A 24,455-nucleotide genomic window follows, 5' to 3' on the forward strand; every position below is an offset into this window, starting at 1 on the left:
ACCTGTTGCAGGAAGTTTAAAATCTAAGAGACTGAAAAAGAACCTAACACTAAGTAAATACAAGTTAGGGTTCTTCCTCCTAACTCGTCTGGTTTTATATTGCTTCAGTAATGTAATTGTTCCTCCCTCCTTTAACAAATTAACTTTAGAACTTGTACAGTGCTTACGTAATACTCAGTATCTTGTTCAGACTGGCAGCACAATATATTATAAAACACAGGTTTATGGGCTTGTTCACTTATTTAGCTAGACACCCATGTCTTTGTCCTTCGAAAAACAGAGTAACACCTGCTGGTACACCCTGACCTGTACCCAAGATGAAGTATGCCAAGAGAGACACTTATTCTGGAACGCATATAAAGGTAACCTTAATGACTATTTGGCCAGACTGCTCTAGGTTTATGTGTGTGTTTCTGTTGCCTAATCAATGATATAAATATGCCCTGAAACTCTGACTAAATGAGCATATCTTGACATCAGTTTTCCAGAGACATTTACCTGTAATGTCGATGAAATGAAGTCACTGACCAATTCGAGATCTTAGGATTATTTATAGGCTCCGTTCTGTTTGTTTGCACAACTTCTGTACGGTTTTTATGCCCCTAAAGAATATGCCTACCGGGCGCCTGGGTGGCTCAGTTGGTTAAGCGACTGCCTTCGGCTCAGGTCATGATCCTGGAGTCCCGGGATCGAGTCCCGCATCGGGCTCCCTGCTCAGCAGGGAGTCTGCTTCTCCCTCTGACCCTCCTCCCTCTCCTGCTCTCTCTCTCTCATTCTCTCTGGCTCAAATAAATAAATAAAATCTTAAAAAAAAAAAAAAAAAAAAAAAAAAAAAGAATATGCCTACCAAACACGAACTTCCTTAAAAGGACTACAGATAGGCCTAAGCAACCTGATCGCTCTGAACGGATGATGCATTTCAAGTTGAAAACTCACCGCAAGTAACATTACAAATCTTATACTACATGACTTATTATAGCGGCTTCCTGACTTTAAGCAATGCCTCGAGAGGTAAGTTAATAAGCAGAAGCCTGGTTTGAATGTTTGTGTTTTTTTTTAACAGTAGAAATCATTATATACAAGGAACAAAGAGAATTACTGTTCTTTCAAACTCTAAACGAGGACACAGCTGCTGACAGGGGTAGGTTAACTATGTAAATTCTCAGTACGACCTAAGGATTGCCCAAACGTAACAGTTGTACTACATCTAAATACAGTAAATGATTTTGTCATCATTCATCAAATATTTGCTACACAGGGCTACATAAGGCACCACAGTCTGTGTTGTAGGAATCAAAGAGAGCAAGAGAATGAAGCCTGAGCCTTATCAGGGTGGGAAAAGAAGGGATAGAAAGTTACCAAAGACAAGAAATAAAAATGGCTTAAACCACACCTTCTCCCTAAAAACCACCAAAGAGAATAAAATGTTTTCTTTTTATATCTTTACGGAATATTAATTCCTTTCCTTACTATGGAGCTCAATTCAAGTATGGCCACAATAAACCTGGACATAACCAATTTTGGGCATTTGAACAACTCTGTTCATACAACTGTGTACTTGCTCCCTTGTTCTATTTTCTGTGAATAAGCCACCAAGGAACTGGAAAGAGATGTCTCAAGAAAGGAACGTTCTGCATTTGGAATACTGGTATTCCATGGTATTTAGCACCTTGGCCTTGGCTAACAAAGCAAGCACGATTTTTGGTTACCTACCTCATAATTTCTCAAAGCAGCAAATTCCTAGGGTTACATCCATAAGGGAAGATTTTACTTTATCTGACCATTGTCTGTCAATGTTGTCTACCCTTTTTTCTTTAGAAAATGCTAATATCTACTTAAAATAGAGAAAAATAATTAGATGTGTGCTTTTGGGGGGCAAGGGGGATAGGGAGGCACTTATTCCCCACTCGTGATGTTTCCCTCCAGGTAGAGGGACTTTTCATGAGATGAACAACACTGGTCTCCAGGGGAGGAGGTGAATTCTACTGACCGCTAAGTTTTTGGGTAAGAACTGAGCATGGGGAGCTAAGACCTTCTCTTTCCCTTCTTTGGACATCAGGATGCTCCTTCCTGCCATCGATTTTATAGGGGCAGGCTCTTGTGTGCACAGGCTGAGGCTGGGTGGGAAAATTCAATTCAGAGATACAAGGCTAGGAAGTCCTTGTTGCCAGGCACCTGAGCTAGGTGTCCCCATCGCTAAACAGCGAGGCTCATATTTTGATCTCTGTCTGCCTGGATGCTGTCTCTATCAACTGGTTCAGGCAGAGAAAAGAGAGGTTATTATTTATCAGCCCCCTCAAACCCCAATAGGTGCTTTTAACTTATGTCTGTATCTCTTCCCGTGGGAGGTGTAACTGCAATCTGCTTAACCATGAAAATCACTGGAAAACTTCCATGAATGAGCTGACAAAATCCATATCACAACTCTGCCTCTTTTTTAAATTACCTTGTAGTCTTGTCCGGATTTACTCTGTAGCGTGGAAGAAACATTCAGACAGACGGACTGAATTTTGCGAAAGAGTCCTGGCTTAGATCCGTGTTGAACCACTCCCTCTACCTTTAGTGCCAGCTGCTGGTTATTCTGGACAGCGATGGGCTCGGCAGGGTTCCGGGGCGATGGCGACAGAGCAAGCTGGAATACCAACATTAAGACGAATGCTCACAAGCAAGAACAAGCTTTCTTCCAACAAACATGTTTGTGCTGATTGTTGTCTATAGGTTACAACGTCACACAGCTAATGACCTGACTGCTGGGACACCCGGACAAATGCACCTTTAAAGTCAAGGGGTCCCTCTCCCTAACGCCTCTTTAAATACCACTGTGTTTTATGCCTCAAATCCCAGTTCTGTGTGAGGGTAACTGAGGATCAGAAAACAGCAAAGGCCCTAGTCTTCCTCATTTCTGTAGGGGGGCATTTCTTTGACAATGAACCAATTCCAGCAGGGAAATGCACTATGTAAATTTTCATGTCTAGCTGCTGTCTATGTAATTTGGTCTTATGTAATTTTAAATAGACTAAATTCAAGGGCAAGTGAACTTAAAATTCTAGAATTACATATATGATCAAGTCACAGTGGTATAAAAGTCAATTTCCACAAATGAACCAAATAACATTTTTAACCTCTCATTAGAGTAGTTTTTATTTAAGGACATATTAAAAATCCCAAATACCCTTAAATTACAGAAAGCCCAAATTCTGCTAAATGAAAAGATGGAAGACGTGGGTCTTTTTGATGATGCTAAGCATTGCATCAATCAACCCTGCACACATCCTACTTAAGACATCTTATCTGAGATAATCAATTTTTCTTGTGATTCAGGTCATTTTGAAATGGAATGCTCTGTTATTTAAAATCAAAAGCATTCAAATGGATATGAAAAAGTGCACTGAAGACATTTACTGACAGAGGGATAATCTAGGAAATCTCTTGGAGGTGAGTTTTCCACCTTTTCCAACAATTCTGTTCTTTGAATCAAAAATAGCTTTTGAATTTGGAGAGCTCAAATATTTTAAAATATTAGCTCTTCTCACTGGCCAACTCCTCAAAACTTGATATTCACAGACAAAAGCGCTCTGGAGGTAGGACTGGTAATGTCTTACCAGACCTGATTTACTCTAAATGGGGTCTGAAAAGCCCGATCAGACGCGAACTCAGCTCAAGATCCTTGTAGAGGACTTATGATGAAAACCTCTCAAGTTATTCTTGGAGACAAGGGACAGAGCTCCAGGTACCCAAGTGCCTGTCGCACTGCACCTGGCACTGACAAGTAAGAAGGGAAAGGGCTTAACTCCCAAATCCCATTACCTTTAGGAAACCACTTGATAAAGGGAGAAAAAACTTACAACTAAAGGGTGTATCAAAACGAAAGGTAAGACCCTGAAGCAGAGCTATATCCCATGCATTCCAGAAGATAACTGGGTTTTTAATTTGTATTAACCTTCATATTTTGCTATAGAGTATTACCTTGATGCTGGTAGATTGCAGTTTCTGGAAAAAATATCTCTGAAACGAAAGAGGAACTTTCAGCAAGGAAATGATGGCATTGCAGAGGCATGCTGTATGCTGGGAGGGAAAAAAGAAACTAAGTCAAATAAAAATAAATTTCCAAATTTCATCAACAAATGGTACTTTCGGGAAGAAGTTTAAAAAGTACAAATGGTCGTAAGATTATTGCAAAGGTACATACCAGTCAGTAAACAGGCATAACACCCAAATATTTGCCAAATCATTCAGGTCAAGGATTACAACTGCAGATTTTTATTTTATTTTAAAGTATATTTAATAAAATAAAAAGTAAATCTAGAAGAAAATCCTCCAGCCCAAATAATGCACAAATTTTGCATTTCTGTAGCATTAGAGCTATTAGATATATTATTATATAATTAGTTTAGATACTACAGTATAGTCACTCTCATATGTTAAAGTAGGATCAAGACTATATGATAAAGAGGGGGAGGAGCAAGATGGCAGAGGAGTAGGAGACCTAAATTTCGTCTGGTCCCAGGAATTCAGCTGGATAGGGATCAAACCATTCTGAACACCTACGAACTCAACAGGAGATCGAAGAAAAGAAGAGCAACAACTCTCTGAACAGAAAAGCGACCACTTTCTGGAAGGTAGGACGTGCGGAGAAGTGAATCCGAGGCGATATTCGGGAGGATAGACGGCGGGGGAGGGGCCTCCGTCGGCTGCTTCTGGCAAGTGATAGAACCACGGAGCACAAAATCGGAACTTTTAGAAGTCTGCTCCGCTGAGGGACGTCACTCCAGTGGCTAAGCCGGGGGTGGAACCCTTGCGGGACAGTGTGGTCTCAGGACCCTCAGGGTCACAGAAAGACCAGGGGTGCCTGAGTGCGGCAGAGCTCCCAGGTATCGGAGCGGGGAAGCCGGCTGCAGAGATGGAGCCAAGGCACGGGCTCTCAGCTCGGGGTTGCCATAAACCGTGATCCGCGGCACAGTCGGGCCACTGCTCCTCCAGCAGGGACCCAACAAGCGGCAGATCCGCGGAGACTCCCCTTCCTCCCCTAGGAGGAGTGGTGCGGGAGCGCACCGCAGGGATCTGCTGGGTTTGGAGACTCCGCACGGGGTCGGGTGCCAGAGGTAGAAACACTTGGTCACAGGCCGGGGGAGCACGGAGTGCGGCCGGAGACCGGGGAGACGGGAGTGACTGCTTTTCTCTGGGGGCTCACTGAGGAGCGGGGCCCTGAGTTCTCGGCTCCTCCGGGGCGGAGACTGGGAGGCCACCATTTTCACTCTCGGCCTCCAAAGCTGTACGGAAAGCTTGCAGGGAACAAAAGCTCCTGAGAGCAAACCAGAGCAGATTACTTAGCCCGGACCCGTCAAGGGTGGGGAAATTCCACCTCCGGCAAAAACATTTGGGAACCACGGCAACAGGCCCCTCCCCCAGAAGATCAGCGAGAACAGCCAGCCAAGACCAAGTTTACCGATCAATGAGAACGGCAGAACTCCAGCGCGTGGGGAATACTGCACATAGAATTCATGGCTTTTCCCCCATGATTCTTTAGTCTTTCAAAGTTAATTTTTTAGATTTTCTTTATTTTTTTATTTTTCTATGTTTTTTAGTTGAATTTTTCTTCTTCCCTTTTCAACCAACATCTTATCAATTCCTTTTTAAAAATCTTTTTTAATTTTCATTTTTACACTCATTTTATCCCTTCATTGTATTTAGCCTTATTTTTTGTATATATATAAGTTGTTCATTCTTTAAAATTTTGGGAGGCTATTTCTTCTAAGAGACCAAAATACATCCAAAATCTAGAGTGTGGCTCTGTTCTATTCACCAGCCTGATCATATTATTATTATTTTTATTTCCTTCTTTTCCCCCAGTTTCAGGTCTCTTCTGATTTGTTTTGTGTTTTTCTGGGGTCGTTGTTACCCTGTTAGCATTTTGTTCTCTCATTCACGTATTCTCCTCTGGAGAAAATGACAAGACGGAAAAAATCACCTCAACAAAAAGAACAAGAAACAGTACCGACTGCCAGGGACCTAATCAATACAGACATTAGTAAGATGTCGGAACTAGAGTTCAGAATGATGATTTTAAAGATACTAGCTGGGCTTGAAAAAAGTATAGAAGATACTAGAGAATCTCTTTCTGGAGAAATAAAAGAACTAAAATCTAACCACATCGAAATCAAAACCCCTATTAATGAGGGGCAATCAAAAATGGAGGCTGTAACTGCTAGGATAAATGAGGCAGAAGAGAGAATTAGAGATATAGAAGACCAAATGATGGAGAATAAAGAAGATGAGAAAAAGAGATAAACAACTACTGGATCACAAGGGGAAAATGTGAGAGATAAGTGATACCATAAAGTGAAACAACATTAGAATAATTGGGATCCCAGAAGAAGAAGAGAGAGAGGGGCAGAAGGTATATGGGAGCAAATTATAGCAGACAACTAACCTAATTTGGGGAAGGAAACAGGCATCAAAATCCAGGAGGCACAGAGAACCCCCTTCAAAATCAATAAAAATAGGTCCACACCCAAACATCTAACAGTAAAACTGACAAATCTCAGAGACAAAGAGAAAATGCTGAAAGCAGCTCAGGACAAGAGGTCTGTAACCTACAATGCTAGAAACATTAGATTGGCAGCAGACCTATCCACAGAGACCTGGCAGGCCAGAAAGGACTGGCATGATATATTTAGAGCAGTAAACGAGAAAAATATGCAGCCAAGAGTACTATATCCAGCTAGGCTGTCATTGAAAATAGAAGGAGAGAGAAAACCTTCCAGGACAAACAAAAACTAAAAGAATTTGCAAACACCAAACCAGCCCTACAAGAAATATTGAAAGGGGTCCTCTAAGCAAAGAAAGAGCCTGAAAGTAACACAGACCAGAAAGGAACAGAGACAATATACAGTAACAGTCACCTTACAGGCAATACAATGGCACTAAATTCATATCTTTCAATAGTTACCCTGAATGTAAATGGACTAAATGCCCCAATCAAAAGACATAGGGTATCAGACTGGATAAAAAAAACAAGACCCATCAATACGCTGTCTGCAAGAGACTCATTTTAGACACAAAGACACCTCCAGACTTAAATGAGGGGGTGGAAAACCATTTACCATGCTAATGGACATCAAAGGAAAGCTGGGGTGGCAATCCTTATGTCAGACAAATTAGATTTTAAACCAAAGACTATAATAGGAGATGAGGAAGGACACTACATCATACTTAAAGGGAATATCCAACAAGAAGATCTAACAATTGTAAATATTTATGCCCCTAATATGGGAGCAGCCAACTGTATAAGCCAATTAATAACAAAATCAAAGAAACACAGCGACAACAATACAATAATAGTGGGGGACTTTAACACTCCCCTCATTGAAATGGACAGATCATCTAAGCAAAAGATCAATAAGGAAATAAAGGCTTTAAATGACACACTGGACCACATGGACTTCACAGATCTATTCAGAACATTCCATCCCAAAGCAACAGAATACACATTCTTCTCTAGTGCACATGGAACATTCTCCAGAATAGATCACATCCTGGGTCACAAATCAGGTCTCAACCAGTACCAAAAGACTGGGATCATTCCCTGAATATTTTTGGACCACAATGCTTGGAAACTACAACTCAATCACAAGAGGAAAGTCGGAAAGAAATCAAATACATGGAGGCTAAAGAGCATCCTACTAAAGAATTAATGGGTCAACCAGGAAATTAAAGAAGAATTAAAAAAATTCATGGAAACAAATGAAAATGAAAACACAACTGTTCAAAATCTTTGGGATACAGCAAAGGCAGTGCTAAGAGGAAAGTATATAGCAATACAAGCCTTCCTCAAGAAACAAGAAAGGTCTCAAATACACAACCTAACCCTACACCTAAAGGAGCTGGACAAAGAACAGCAAATAAAGCCTAAACCCAGCAGGAGAAGAGAAATAATAAAGATCAGAGCAGAAATCAATGAAATAGAAACCAAAAGAACAGTAGAACAGATCAACAAAACTAGGAGCTGGTTCTTTGAAAGAATTAGTAAGATTGATAAACCCCTGGCCAGACTTATCAAAAAGAAAAGAGAAAGGACCCAAATAAAATCATGAATGAAAGGGGAGAGATCACAACCAACACCAAAGAAATACAATTATAAGTAATATTATAAGCAACTCTATGCCAGCAAATTAGATAATCTGGAAGAAATGGATGCATTCCTAGAGATGTATCAACTACCAAAACTGAACCAGGAAGAAATAGAAAACCTGAACAGACCTATAGCCACTAAGGAAACTAAAGCAGTTATCTATCAAAAATCTCCCAAGAAACAAGAGCCCAGGGCCAGATGGCTTCCCAGGGGAATTCTACCAAACATTTAAAGAAGAATTAATACCTATTCTTCTGAAACTGTTTCAAAAAACATAAATGGAAGGAAAACTTCCAAACTCATTTGATGAGGCCAGCATTACCTTGATCCCCAAACCAGACAAAGACCTCATCAAAAAGGAGAACTACAGACCAATATCCCTGATGAACATGGATGCCAAAAATCTCATCAAAATACTAGCCAATAGGATCCAACGGTACATTAAAAGGATTATTCACCACGACCAAGTGGGATTTATCCCTGGGCTGCTAGGTTGGTTCAACATCCACAAATCGATCACTGTGATACAATACATTAATAAAAGAAAGAACAAGAACCATGTGATCCTCTCAAGAGATGCAGAAAAAGCATTTGACAAAGTACAGCATCCTTTCTTGATCAAAACTCTTCAGAGTATAGGGATAGAGGGGACATACCTCAATATCATAAAAGCCATCTATGAAAAACCCACAGCGAATATCATACTCAATGGGGAAAAACTGAGAGCTATCCCACTAAGGTCAGGAACACGGCAGGGATGTCCACTATCACCACTGCTATTCAACATAGTACTAGAAGTCCTAGCCACAGCAATCAGACAACAGAAAGAAAGAAAAGGCATCCAAATCGGCAAAGAAGAAGTCAAACTCTCACTCTCTGCAGATGATATGATACTTTATGTAAAAACCCAAAAGACTCCACCCCAAAACTGCTAGAACTCATACAGGAATTCCGTATAGTGGCAGGATATAAAATCAATGCACAGAAATCAATTGCATTTCTATACACCAACAACAAGACAGAAGAAAGAGAAATTAAGGAGTCGATCCCATTTACAATTGCACCCAAAACCATAAGATACCTAGGAATACATCTAACCAAAGAGGCAAAGAATCTGTACTCAGAAAACTATAGAATACTCATGAAAGAAATTGAGGAAGACACAAAGAAATGGAAGAACGTTCTATGCTCATGGACTGGAAGAACAAATATTGTGGAAAATGTCTATGCTACTTAGAGCAATCTACACATTTAATGCATTCCTATCAAAATATCATCAACTTTTTTCAAAGAAATGGAACAAATAATCCTAAAATTTGTATGGAACCAGAAAAGACCCCGAATAGCCACAGAAATGTGAAAAAGAAAAGCAAAGCTGGCAGCATCACAATTCCGGACTTCAAGCTCTATTACAAAGCTGTAATCATCAAGACAGTATGGTACTGGCACAAAAACAGACACATAGATCAATGGAACAGAACAGAGAGCCCAGAAATGGACCTTCAACTCTATGGTCAACTAATCTTCGACAAAGCAGGAAAGAATGTCCAATGGAAAAAAGACAGTCTCTTCAACAAATGGTGTTGGGAAAATTGGACAGCCACATGCAGAAGAATGAAACTGGACCATTTCCTTACACCACACACAAAAATAGACTCAAAATGGATGAAAGACCTAAATGTGAGACAGGAGCCCATCAAAATCCTAAAGGAGAACACAGGCAGCAACCTCTTCGACCTCAGCCGCAGCAACTTCTTCCTAGAAACATCGCCAAAGGCAAGGGAAGCAAGGGCAAAAATGAACTATTCGGACTTCGTCAAGATAAAAAGTTTTTGCTCAGCAAAGGAAACAGTCAAAAAAACCAAAAGACAACCGACAGAATGGGAGACGGTATTTTCAAATGACGTATCAGGTAAAGGGCTAGTATCCAAAATCTATAAAGAACTTATCAAACTCAACACCTAAAGAACAAATAATCCAATCAAGAAATGGGCAGAAGACATGAACAGACATTTCTGCAAAGAAGATATCCAAATGGCCAACAGACACATGAAAAGATGCTCAACATCACTTGGCACCAGGGAAATACAAATCAAAACCTCAATGAGATATCACCTCACACCAGGGAGAATGGCTAAAATGAACAAGTCAGGAAACGACAGATGTTGGCGAGGATGCGGAGAAAGGGGAACCCTCCTACACTGTTGGTGGGAATGCAAGCTGGTGCAGCCACTCTGGAAAACAGTATGAAGGTTCCTCAAAAAGTTGAAAATAGAGCTACCCTATGACCCAGCAACTGCGCTACTGGGTATTTACCCCAAAGATACAAATGTAGTGATCTGAAGGGGCACATGCACCCCAGTGCTTTATAGCAGCAATGTCCACAATAGCTAAACTATACTGAAAGAGCCTAGACGTCCATCAACAGACGAATGGATAAAGAAGATGTGGTATATATATATATATATATATATACACAATGGAATATTATTCAGCCATCAAAAAAATGAAATCTTGCCATTTGCAACGACGTTGATGAAATTAGATGGTATTATGCTAAGTGAAATAAGTCCATCAGAGAAAGATAAGTATCATATGATCTCACTGATATAAGGATTTTGTGAAACAAGACAGAGGATCATAGGGGAAGGGAGGGAAAAATGAAACAAGATGAAACCAGAGAGGGAGACAAACCATAAGAATACCTTAATCTCAGGAAACAAACTGAGGGTTACTGGAGGGGAGGCAGGTAGAAGGGATGGGGTGGCTGGATGATGGACATTGGGGAGGGTATGTGCTATGGTGAGTGCTGTGAATTGTGTAAGACTGATGAATCACAGGCCTGTACCCCTGAAACAAAAAATATATTACGTTAATAAAAAAATAAACAAAAAACAAACATACAAGCATATTTGATTTAAAAAAAAAAGAATGTATGATAAAGAAGCCAGCACAGTATACTGATGTCCAAGGCTTAACACCAAATCCCATGGGGAGCCTCACTGCCTTGTTCTTCCATCCCATGTCCATAGGGTGACTTCCCTGTTCTTGTGGCCATGGGTCCCTAGAGAGTGAGCAATGGTGAAAACTTACTGGAATTAAGATTAAGAATGACTATATAGTTCAACTCTACAGAATTCTGAAATTTTAGTAAGAGTACCTTATTTCAAAAATCCATTTCACAAATTAAACTGAGTTTTGAAACTCCCAGAATAGCTGCAGATGAGAGTCACTTCAGTGAATCTTTGAGGGTTAGTAAAAGGAGTCATATGGCTAGAATTTAAGAGTTCTAAGATATTATACATATTTATTTATTTAAAACCACTTTATTGAGGTATGACTGACATACAAAAAGCTGTATATATTTAATGTATCCAACTTGATGAGTTTGGAGATGATTATACAACCTGTGACACCGTCAAAGATATTGTAAAGGTCACCCAGGCTAATCCTCAATTTTGCTGATGATGCTGGTCACCCAGACAGGTAACAAAACAAGCTAGAACTAGAAGCTAGGTTTCCTGACTCTTAGTTCAAGGATTTTTTCTATTTCACAACAATTCACCAACTTAATAGAAAAAAAGCTACAGCACCATCAGAACACTTGTAACTTTGGGTGACCCAGAACTATTCCTGTTGGTCTACCCTCCCCTCCTCAGTCTACTTGCCCATCAGTGGCCCCAAAGCGCGTCAGGGTGAAAACTACTCTACTCTGCTGGCTGCCCTTCTAAGCTCCTGATTCCAAGCAGGGTGCCACCTCGTTGCCTATGTTGTAAACAGTTTTAAACAGTTGGGCATTAAGGCTACACACCAGAAGAATCCACTCCTCACTGGTTTCAGGGTGTTGAACATTTCGTGCCCAATAGACCCATAATACAAATGGCAGGACTATTACTTGAGAAAACCACAACATAGATTCCAACACGTTGGGTCTCTTTCTTCAGGTTTAACTGCTAACACAACATTATTCATCTTCCCGCAACAAGGAACCTGGGAAGCATTTGCAGGGATGTCCTACTGGTAATGGAAGTCTGATGCCAAGAGTATTTGAGGAGAGACACCTCTTTAAAGGATGGACTAAAGTGGACCCCAAGTGACCTCAGGCTGTTCCCCAGCAAAAAGGTACCAATCTCGGTTTTAAAAGAACGGATGCAGATTTTACAATTCCCTCCAGGGACAGTGTGGACCGCCTCTGAGGCCACCGGCGCCTGGGGCACACCTCCACAGGTATGTTAGTAGCAGATTACCATCACAGGAAGAGTCTAGAGACATGAAGTCACATATTATGGTTAATGAACCAGCAGGAGGACTAGCAGAGCACCAGCACTCTTCTTTGTTGAATCCGGGACTTTCTAACCTTTGTATTTAATTTAATCAATGTCTTGCAGAGATGTGTATATTTCCTTCAAAGATAATCTTTACACTGTCCCTTAGCAACCAAATCTCAGTGTCAAACCACTCCCCCCATCAATTCAGTTCAGCAAATAAATACTGACAATCATATGTGGAAAGCAGTATGTCCAGGAAAGTTCCTGTCCTGAAATCTAATCTAACTCTTCCACAACGCATCTTGCCAATTTCTTCTTAAACACTTGATAAAAGGTGAGAGTACAGTGAGAAGAGTGGGAGCCACAAGAGAGCTGCAGGGGATATCAGCATCTAATGGGCGGGCAGGGCAAGGGCAACTCTCCAAGGTGTAAGTTCACAGACGGGGTCTTATGGACTGAATGTCTTTATTCTCCAAACTCCTATTTTGAAGCCCTAGCCCCAGTGTGTTGGTAACTGGAGGTGGGGCCTTTGGGACGTTATTAGGTTTGGATGAAAAAATGAGGATGGGGCCCTATGATGGGATTAGTGTCCTTATTAGAAAAAAAGTGATCAGAGCTCCCTTTCTCTCCCCGGTGTGAGGACACCATGAGAAGGGGGCCGTCTGGAAGCCAGCCAGAAGGTCCTCACCAGGAACCAACTGGCTGCCACCTTGGTCCTGGCCTTTCCAGCCCCCACAACTAGGATTAAGAAGTGTCTGTTGTTTAAGCCACCCAGTCTAGAGGGATTTTGGTATAGGAGCCTGAGCTGACTAAGACACTGGGGAATGGCCAGACAGGAAGGAGAAACTCTGGGTGTGTGTTAGTCTGTTCTGTGGGGGAAAAGACTGAAGAAAGAGCAAGAGCTCAACACTCCCAAAGATCGCAGAGATTCAGCAGGCTAAGGGGAAGCAGTGCACTAAGGATGTCAGTGGCATCCCCTGGCAGGTAGACAATGAGCCCAGTTCTTTCTGTTTCCATTGGCCAGTGGTTCTCAAGCCCAGTGGCAGGACAGAATCACCTGGGAGCCTGGAAAAAGACTAATGCTTGGCCCTCAACTGCAGAGATTCCAAGTTAACTGGTCTAGAGTACGGCCTGGATATTGATGCATTTTTTAAAAAGCTCCCAAAGTGATTCTAATGTGTAGCCAGGGTTGAGAACTATTGCAACTTCGGTTGAATTGTTAAAAAGGAAAAAAAAAGTTTTATTTGCGCTCTGGGGGAGTAGATTCGACACATTAATTATGCAGCAGCCACAGAGGTGCCAAGCGCTGCCATGGATTAGCTCATTTCATCCTCACAGCAATGCTGCAAGGCAGGTACGACAGTAACCCTGTTATAAAACAGGCATGGAGAAAACTGGCAGAGAGGTGAATTTACTGAAGTCACAGGGTTAGGAAGTGCCCGAGTTGGATAAAAACCCACTTCCGTGTAATAAAAACTCAATGAACCAAACGCCACTTGCCATGTAAGAAACAGGGGTATATTTCCGATTGAGTGAGTCCACTTCCTCCAAGACGCGATTGTATACAGACATCATTCTCCGCTCATATTCACTGTCAGCGTGGGCAGCTCCAGTAGATCCAGATTCCTGGAAACTGAGGTCAAATCAGTATCAATTAATCACCCAAAATAGTTACCATCTTAATGTCTAAATGTGTCAGGCACTTTCTACATGTTCTCATTTATTTTGTAAAATAACAAAGTAAGCACTGCTATTTCCATTTTACAGATGAGCCAACTGAGGCTTAGAGAGGTTAACTGACTTGCCTTCAGTCACATAACTAGTAAGTAACAAGCCCTAAATTTAAACCCAGACCTGACTTCAAATTATGTAAGGCTAATCACTTTGGTTGTTAGGTAGTAGAAAAATGTTTAACTGTTGCCTCTGCCATGAGGTGAAGGAGACCCAAGACATTTGAAAAGGTAACCAGCAGTATAAAGCCAGCAGGTTAAGTGCCACATAACCAGTGAAGATATATAAATAAAAGATCAGAATGTGGAGGGAGTGGGGAATGCCACAGAAGAGATGGTTCCTGAACAAACCACTGGGCAAGCAGGATGGACAAGATGTGGAGAGATGGAAGTGTGGTGGGCATTCAGGGCTGCAGAAATGGCATGAAACTAAAGCATGGACAGGGAAGGTGTGGGAATGTTCAGGGGAGAGCTAGCACACAGAGCATGCTGGGAAAGTTTTACCTAGATTTCCTCTTTCTTCCTCTACTGCCTCACACCCAAAAAGTATTTCTGAAAGTATCTCTAAGTGAGAAAAGAAAGCAAACCTTTTTTTTTTTTTTTAAAGATTTTATTTATTTATTTGACAGAGACAGAGATAGTGAGAGCAGGAACACAAGCAGCGGGAGTGGGAGAGGGAGAGCAGGCTTCCCGCCGAGGAGGGAGCCCGATGTGGGACTCGATCCCAGGACCCTGGGATCATGACCTGAGCTGAAGGCGGACGCTTAACGACTGAGCCACCGCAAATCTTTTGTATTCTAACTAAACTTCAACGGGATTACTTGAAAATGCAATATAGGTAACTTAGCCACACTGGGCATAAGACTGTTCTTATTCTTCCCTTATTACCCTTTTAACACCTGTGTGTTAAAAGGCACCACTAAGGCACTTCACTTAGGTACTTTATATGGGTTATTCTCTTTAACCATTACAGCCACTCTAGGAGACAGGCATCATTATTTACCTGTAGTTCATGCATATGCGGCTCAGGGAGATGAAATTCCATGCACATATTTCTACAGCTAGGAGTAAACGATAAAGGATTCATCATGTTCATATCTGCCTGGCTCCAAAGCTTTGTTCCCTGCTCTGTACTGTATTCCCTGCTCTGTACTGTACCTTAAGTTCCAATAAGACAAGAACTGAACCTCATTTGTATGACTCTTAAGAAAAACTCTACACACAAATAAAGCATAAAGAAATTAAAGTCTTTTATATCTGCTACTAAGAGGGTCTAAATTCAGGATACACTGCTTTACCTACAAAAGCATTCATTTACTTAAAAAATACACTTCATTGAGATATAAGTTACAAAAGCACAGAAATACACCTATTCGAAATACCCCTTTCTAGTCAATTCCCACTTCTGACCCAAGGCGACCACAGGTGTGCTTTCAATCACTATAAATAGGACGTTTCCTGTTATTTCATATAAACAGAGTCCTAAAATATGTACTATTTTGTGTCTGGTTTCCTTCACAGCATGTTTTTGAGAGTCATTCATGTATTTTGCATATATCAATAGGTCATTCATCTTTACTGCTGAGTAGTACTCCATTGTATGGATGTATGAGTTTAGCCATTCGCCTGTTGAGTGGCATTTGATCTTTACAGTTTTTGTTACTACAAACAAAGCTGCAATGAAATTTTACATACAAGTCTGTGTGGAAATATGTTTTCATTTCTTATGGGTAAGTAAGTAGGAGTACAAATGGTCATATGGTTGCTGCCAACAAGTTTCCCAAAGTGGCTGAACTGAATCATTTTGTATTCCCCAAATGGTAGGAATTCAAGCTCCTTCATATCCTAATCCTGGATATTGAAGGTCTTTTTAATTTTAGCCATTTTAGTGGGTGTTAGTAGATATCTCATTGCGATTTTAATTTGCATTTCTCTGATGCTTAATGATGTTAAGCGTTTTTTGCTTATTAGACATTAGCACACCTCCGTTTTTGAAACATCTTTTCAAATCTGTCAATTTGTAAAAACTGTGTTATCTTGAGTTGTGTGTTCTTAATATCCTGAATACAAGTCCTCTGATAGAATCTCCCTGTGACCTGTCTTTTCATTTTCTTAATGGCATCTTTCATACAGCAGAAATTTAAAAATTTAAGTTCAATTTAGCAAATTCTTCTCTTATGGTAACTGCTATCTGTATCCTAAGAAATCTCTGCTGACCTCCAGGTCATGAAGACTTTCTCCAATGTAGTCTTCTAGAAAGTTTAGAGTTTTATCTTTTACATTTTAGTCTGTGATATATTCGGAATTAATTTTTCTGTATGGTGTGAAGCAAGGTCAAGATTCTTTTTTTTTTTTTTTCCCTCCCTATATAGACAACTAGCTATCCTAGCACCACTCATTGAAAAAACTATCCTTTCCCTATTGAATTATCTTGGCACCTTTGTCAAAAATCAAATGATCACATATGTGAGTGGTCTCTCCATATTTTGGGCTCTCATTCTACCATCAAGCCAATACTGCATTGTCTTAATCACTACAGCTTTATAGTAAGACTTGAAATGTTTGTTAAGTCCTCTACTTTAGCTTTTCTCCTTTATTCTGCAATATGGCAAATTACACTGTTTGATCTTCTATTGTTAACCTGGTATTCCTGGGATAAAACCTACTTGGTCTTGATGTATTATCTTTTGTATATTGCTGGATTCAATTTCTACATGTTTTGTTAAAATGATTTTTATACCTCTGTTCATGAAGATCTGTTGTTATTCCCTTATTATGGCTTTTAATAGCTATAGGATTTGGATTGGTACTCTTACTTGATTTCTGATATTGGTAATTCGTGTTTCTTTACTGCTCAGACTAGCTAGTATTAACAGTTTTATTGATCTTTTCAAAGAACCAGCTTTGGGTTTCACTGATTTTCTCAACTATTTATTTCTAATTCACTGATCAGTGCTTATATTTTTGTTACTTCTTTCCTTTAAATTATTTTGAGTTAATTTGCTTTCTTTTTCTAGCTTCAGATAAGGCAGAAATTTAGATCACTGATTTTAAACTTTTTTATATTACATAAAAACATCTAAAGCTATCAATTTCCCTCTAAGCTCTGCTTTAGCTGCATCCCACAAGTTTTGATAGGTGGTTTTCTCATTTTCATTGTTTAACATATTTTCTAATTTCCCTTCTGATTTTTTGACCAACTGGGTTATTCAGAAGTCTTATTTAATTTCTAAATATGTGGGGATTTTCTAGAGATCATTTTTGTTAGTCCATTCTAATTTGTCAGATAAATTGTCATATGATTTCAATGCTTTAAAATTTGAGATTTGCTTTCTAGCCTAGCATATGGTTTATCTCATTAAATGTTCCAAATGCACTTGAAAAGAACATGTATGCTGCTGTTGGTACATACAGGTCAATTAGATCAAAATGACTGGTGGTGTTGTTAAAGTCTTCTATATCCTAAGAAATTTTCCAACAAGTTGTTCCATCAGTTACTCAGAGGGAAGTGTTGAGAACTTTGTAATTGTGGATTTATTTCTCTTTCAGTTCTTTTTTTTCCTTCGGTTTTTGCTTGATATATTTGGAAGATCTGTTACTTTGTACATAAATATTTAGAATTACGTCTTCTTGACCCTTCTGGTGTTTCTTCTGAATGCTCTCAGTGTTCAATAAGGTCTCTCCATTTGGCTAGTTGGAACGCAAACATTTCTCAGACATGTGTGAGCTCTGGGAATTGTTCAGCTTATAGCTTCCTGGTAATTACTCTTTCCCTAGTAGTTTTTTGCCTGGCCTTGTGGAGTTTCACTTTACGTATGTGTAGCTTAGCATTCAGCCAAAGATTCACAGCCTGTGAAATTTCTGGAGCTCTTTCCCTGGAAAGCTTCTTCCTCTCTTATATTCTGTCCTGCAAATTCTAGCTTCTTTTGGTTCCCTGAACTCTGATCCCTATCTCTTCACCATGTTCTGCTTTGGTTATTCCTCCCTGAGAGGCAGTCTAAAAAGTGCCTTCAGGGAGAGGAAAGTAAAGACTCTTGTAGTGTTTACCTTATTTATGTCCCTCCTCTGAGGGATTACATTCCTGAGTTTCCTATTGCCCAGCATGTGAAAACAGTGAACTTACATGTTTTAGCTGTTTGTAATAAAAGGAAAAGCCCAGTCTTACTCTGTTACCGTTGGAAACTGTTCCCTTATCGTTTAGGCAGTAAAATAAAGATTAAGTGCAAAGGAATCATGACAGAGCAAATAAAAAGCTAAGAGTAGAAAAATGCCATGGACAACCATCTCAAAATATTTCTTCTTGATAATTCTAAAAAGCTGGGATGAGGCAGACAATCACATTCATAATTAAGAGACATTTACCCTGTCCTAATCCATATTTATTGTTACTGGCTCAGGCACTATGTTAGGTGCCAGAGATAATAAGACAAGGTCTCTTCTCCCCCAAAAGCTCCTAGGCTACGAAAAAGATAGACAGATTAGTGAAATATTAACATTATGCCTCACTCTTGAGGTTTTTTTGCTGCTAGTCTTTCTTTATTTGGAAGGTGCAGAATATAAAATCAAGAGCAGAAGTTTTAGAAGGACTCCACTCTTTGCAGTTGTATACTATTGAGAATGAAACCCAAAGAACCCTCCTTCAAGGTGCAAACTTTCTTTTCCAATTTTTCCCTGCTATGGAGGGCAGAGGCTAGGGGAATAGGTTTGAAGGATGAGAGGGGAAGAAGAGGAGTGAAAAAAAGTGGTAGGAAGGACAGAGAGTAGAGAATAGCATGTGTCAGCTGGCTGGATAACTCCCTTCACCCCAGCCCTGCTGACAATGCACCCAATCTGTTAAAAAGTCAATCAAGAAAAACACTTATACTTATTATGCCAATCAACAGTACAATGATATCTGAGTGCTAAGAAGTAAAATGAGTATGGCACAGTAAGAAATGGTGTGATCCTCAAAGCAACAATTAATTGGCAAAGACTCTATAAAGTACATGGAGGTTTAAGAACATTTTGAAACTTAAAAGGATTTTTTTTTTTCAAATAAGCCCTGCAAGTCGGAAGAGAAAATGAACACTGATGAAAACAGGATAAAAGGAAAAATAAGCGAATATTATATTAAAATGGATCAGATGAGTGGCGACAAAGATAGCCAAGTGGCCTAGTCTGAAAGTAGGCAGAACTTTAAAACATAAGCAAGGATCTTGCTATTGTCCTGAAAAGAAATGGTGAGTCAATGCTTTAGGGTAGAGAAATTTCACTCTGTTGATTAATACTCTCTTTGAGAAAGCTGACCTTGGAATCATAGGCCTTATTAATTGGAAATTACAGACAGTTGAAAATGCACATTCCAAAACAGAATACTGTAACGGGAAAAAAAACAGTGGATCATTCTTTAATAAAATATTTTGAATAGTTAATGGGAGAGGAGAAAAGAATATTAATAAAGCAAAAACAGAAATATATTTTTGTTTAAGAAACCAAATAAAAAATTCAAGCTTAATTATTAACCCAATTTTTCATACCAAAATTTAGTTATAGTATACAAGAAGAAAATATTCAAATTCAAAGAATTTCTTCCTAGCTATTTTTCCAAGTCAATGTTTTAAAAATAGGAGGCAGTGGGGCACCTGGGAGGCTCAGTCAGTTAAGCGTTCTACTCTTTTTTTTTTAAAGATTTTATTTATTTATTTGAAAGAGAGAGAGATAGCGAGAGCAGGGACACAAGCAGGGGGAGTGGGAGAGGGAGAAGCAGGCTTCCCGCCTAGCAGGGAGCCCGATGTGGGACTCGATCCCAGGACCCTGGGATCATGACCTGAGCTGAAGGCAGACACTTAACGACTGAGCCACCCAGGCGCCCAAGCGTCCTACTCTTGATTTCAGCTCAGGTCATGATCTCAGAGTCCTGAGATTGAGCCCCGCCACAGCTCCGCACTTGGTGGGGAGTCTGCTTGAGATTCTCTCTCTCCCTCTCCCCTCTAAAATAAATAAGTCTTTAAAAAAAAAAAATAGGCAGAAGTAAAGAAACAATGGAGTCAGAAAAAGCAAGTTTTGTCACTAGGTGTGTGAACTCAGGCAAATACTAACAAAGTCCTTCTTCTCTGTTTGTTCTTCCATAATACCTCTTCCAAAACACATGTAACACCTCTTCCAAAACACATGTTGTGATGATTAGGTAAGACAACACTGGAAAATGTACCTTAATGTAAACTATTATTAGAAATACCTTGCTGATTCTGGATCCAAAATCAGGGCTTCTATTGCATGAGATATCAGTAAACAGCTCTGCTGCTGTCTGGATTAATGTTAAGGTTTTACATGAAAATAGAGAAATCCATGTAGACTTTGTATTACCTGAATATCAAGTCAAGATGAGGATTATATTTTTAGTTAAGGTAACCATATGTTATCAAATCAAGTGGTTTAAGATTTCATTTTTTTTTTTTCCCCCTTTTAAGGGATATATGCTGTTTATAATAGTGATTCTTAAATTCTGCTCCAGGAATAGTACTTCAGAGGCTGCCTAATGTGGGAAGGGGGAACCAAACAGCAGGCTCTGTGATTCAATCACAGAAACTGTTCTCTTCTGCTTAGATGTAGGAGTTTCGGTGATAAAAGTTAAAAGCAACACCAAAAATGGTCTGTAGTTACTCCAGAGGTTCTGAAGCTGGGGCTCAAGGGATCTGGTAACCCTCCTGGGACTATGAACATCTGCCAGGTGTGTGCATAAATGCATTTTGTAGAGGAAAGCGTCCATAGCATTCATAGGTTTTTACTTAGAAAACCAAACTGCCAAGCACTACTGATTTATAGGTCCCACATCTTAAAAACAATATATCTCTTCCTTCCTTTCAAAAAGGATTTGAGGCTGCTAATTAAATATGGAGAACTCAAAGAGGACTTAGGGAACCAAAGTGATGACTAAAACTACAGATCACTAATAAAGGTGATGGGAACCAGGGTTTACACCATGAAGAAGACAGAGGTAACACAAGAAGAAAATGGTTTTCTGATGGGAAAATGTGTTGTCTTCTCCACTGTAGCTCAAGTGAACACAAAGTATGCAACACTGGTGGGACCTGGGTTTTGGATGCTTTTCCTAGTGGTGGAGAAAGACCACCACTGAGTCATTACTTTTTTTTTTTAAGCCTCGTTGAAGTTAAAAAGTAAAATTATACTGCTCACACTAGATTTCAAAAGAGAAGTTATTAATTATAATGAATTTGTAGGCTAATCTAAATATACATATTTTTAGTTAAGCATATCTAAAGCATTTACTCTACGTTTAAAAGAATACTTCCAAAGAACAAGAAATACTGAAGCAGCTTAGGATACAGTTCCACATTCCTCAATGTTGCGGAATCAGCATCAAAAGATGCCTGATAAAGATCCCCATATCGGGAAGCAAGGCTTCGGAATTCTTCCATGGACTGTTTCATCTAAAAAGAAGGAGAAGGATCAATTACAAGGAAGATGCTATCATTATTGTATAATGATATACCACAAAAACCAAAACATAAAAAAAACCTATCCTCAATCAAATCCAAAAAGTAGTTCAACCCTTTTCATTTCCATTCCATTCATGCTTATAAACCTTGTTAAATAAAATGAACAAAGATGGTAAATGAAATTCTAAACGTTTACACAATTACAATAATACATATGACACGCAGAAACAAAAAGCATTGCTTTGTTAGCTTCAAGTTCCACTAAAACAATTAATACAGTTATAAAAATGTAGAATCTAGTGAGACATCATCAGTCACTTTGTCATTCTAATAAAACATCAGCCTATTTTTGGCAAGACAGATGAGTTAAGCATCTGATGGTTAATGTCCATTAGTCAAACAGCTGATTTTTAAATTTCAGAATTTTTCATCTCACAACTAACCTCAAAAACCTCTAAAGTGTAAATAAAAACTGCACTGAAAATCAAGTGGAGACACACCTGATTGGAGATGCGACCACACCTCTGAAGGTCATTCCCTAAGGTCATGGCAATTGTTGTGGCAATTGCAGGTGGGGGGCTTGTCTTGAGGCTATTACAAGTACAGATAAGTTGAGAGAAGGCTTGTAGAAGGTCAATCCTGAGTTTTACAAATTCACACTGAAAACTTAAAGGATTCAGTGGTGTACTGGCAGCCTGGGGGAAAAAAAAAGATACATGTAAGACAAAAGTAAATACAATAGCCAGATGGTGCCACACAAAGTATTTGTCACCGTCTGTGCAAAAGAACAGTAGTTCTAACACTGATGGATAAACACCTATGTTTTAAGAGGAACGATGTGGTTTTAAAAAGAAAAACTTACTAGCATCAGCTGTGAAAAACTCTATGTTCCATCAACATTCAGGTTCCTTACTCCCTACATTCACGAAGACCCCACAGCATGTGGGTTGGCTAGATTATCACCAGTAAGATATCATTTGAGGGACACTTCAAGGACATGATCATTCTTCCAAAACCCCCCTCATCATCACCTTCCTACCTTTCTAACCTGAAATTCTCATCACTGGAATCATTGACAGGATTTTTTAAAGTTGGGAAGGGGGAGGAAAGAAAGATAAGGACAGGAGAAATATGATGCTCGACAGTCACTGTTAAAAAAGCATGTTGCCTCATGGCTGTATCTTTCCACTGTGAGCCCAGATTAATTTTAAGAAGAATTTCTGAGCAGACACGTTAGACCGCACGGAGAGGCTACCAAGGAAGAACAGGTTATAACACACAAATAAGTTTCAATGAGGAAGAGAGGCATCAGGGCTGAGTCTTGGATAGCAAAGAGTAGCAGTAGCTAGGTAGATGGGACAAGGAATTTAAGTCAAGCCAGTGTGGGCAGAGAACTAGGACCACCTTTAACTATTCAACAACTACTCTGGCAGAGAACCTAGCATGGTGCTTTCAACAAAAGGCATACCAAAAATTTGCTAAACTAACAATAAATGGAAGCATAGTGAAAATAAATTTTCCTCTCTGACATGACTAGCTTAAAACAGGCTGATGCCCTTTGTTCCTTAGATACTACTTCCACTGTAGCCAGAGAGCAAGGCATTTGACTTTGGGTTTCTAGAAGTCAGTTACCACAGTACCATTTGGCCAAGTATCACATACTGACCTTAGCGTACTTCTCTCTACTTTTAAGTGTCAAATGGTTAAGTTCTGTTATTTGGTAGCATTCATATTTTACTCTATGAAATAATTAGCCACTCCCTATATCCTTTATAAAGAACATACATCTGCTCTTGTATCCTTCTCAAATGGCAAGGCCCTTGATGATATATATAAGCTACATATAAAAGAGAACTATATAAGCTAGAGGTAATAACTGTACTCAATATATTGAATTCTGTGGTTTTCACTTTTGGGATGCCTGTTCTAATCATGAAACAGCACAGACTAGGAGATTAAAGAGAACATTTTAATTGCTTTTAATTCCTTAGAGATTTAATTTGCTCTTATAAGAAGGTAGATTCCCCCCTCCTCTGCCTCGTAAGCTGCTACCTGCTATTTTTAATTTACTGCTTGTCAGTAACTCTTGTCAGGGATACAAGTAGGTGTATATGATACTGTTCTATAAATACAGTACAGACCATCTGACCAGACAAAAACCCTGGCCATCTTGTCCTAACATGCATTACAAAACTGAAAGAGAAGTAAGATGTAGTTATAATGAGGGAGATATACTGCAACTCTGGATTTATTTTTGAGTATTTTATTGATGATAGACTATGCATCTTGGATTGTGTTAATGCTGAAGGAAAGCAATGCTAGATATAGTACACATGTTCAAAAGAACATGGAAAAGATAGATTTGTCCTAGAAGCCAAAGACTTTAAAAGGTAATATCATCTGTAAAAGAAAATGTAAAAGAAATAAAATTTAGATTATAACAGTATGAATAATGCCAATGGGAAATAAAAAGGATATTATTTTCTTTTCTTTGTATTGAAGCTAAAGCTTAAACACAGGTTGGGAATCTAAGGTTAGCAGGTAAAGTAAAAATTGTATGTAATCAATATTACCCTTGAAACTTCCTCAGGGAGGAATTATTTTCAATGAATTCAACACAGGCAGGTGAAGGAACAACAAACTCAGAGCTTTCCCTAATGCTCACTCTGGGGTATCAGCTAATTGAGAAGAACTATTCCCACTATTTGGATTGCTATTTTGCTTTCCCATTATTTAAATGACTAATTTTATCTTTCCTTCCATTTTTTCTCATTCCTTCTTTCTTTCTTTTCCCCTAAACATATAAAGTTAAATCTTTTTCTAAAGATTTATTTATTTATTATTTGAGAGAGAGCACACACGTGTGTGCAAGCAAGGGGGGGGGCCA

General features: G+C 39.4%; 1 protein-coding gene across 4 annotated transcripts in view; it reads right to left on the bottom strand.

The window, feature by feature from the left end:
• The window catches only part of INTS7 (integrator complex subunit 7), a 98,283-nt gene that overhangs the window by 1,472 nt on the left and 72,356 nt on the right, over positions 1-24,455 (bottom strand). For 2 of the 4 annotated variants that reach the window (XM_044916360.1, XM_044916363.1), the window contains 6 exons: positions 22,069-22,263; positions 21,456-21,559; positions 20,347-20,415; positions 13,900-14,032; positions 3,967-4,065; positions 2,447-2,632 (listed from right to left, as the gene is read on the bottom strand). In XM_044916360.1, the coding sequence (XP_044772295.1) occupies positions 2,447-2,632; positions 3,967-4,065; positions 13,900-14,032; positions 20,347-20,415; positions 21,456-21,559; positions 22,069-22,263 (786 nt within the window). The remainder of the gene's footprint in view (positions 1-2,446; positions 2,633-3,966; positions 4,066-13,899; positions 14,033-20,346; positions 20,416-21,455; positions 21,560-22,068; positions 22,264-24,455) is intronic. The other 2 variants (XM_044916361.1, XM_044916362.1) reach the window with 2 other exon arrangements.

The sequence above is a fragment of the Neomonachus schauinslandi genome, chromosome 6 (assembly GCF_002201575.2).
Source record: "Neomonachus schauinslandi chromosome 6, ASM220157v2, whole genome shotgun sequence".
In the NCBI taxonomy this organism is placed as follows: domain Eukaryota; kingdom Metazoa; phylum Chordata; class Mammalia; order Carnivora; family Phocidae; genus Neomonachus; species Neomonachus schauinslandi.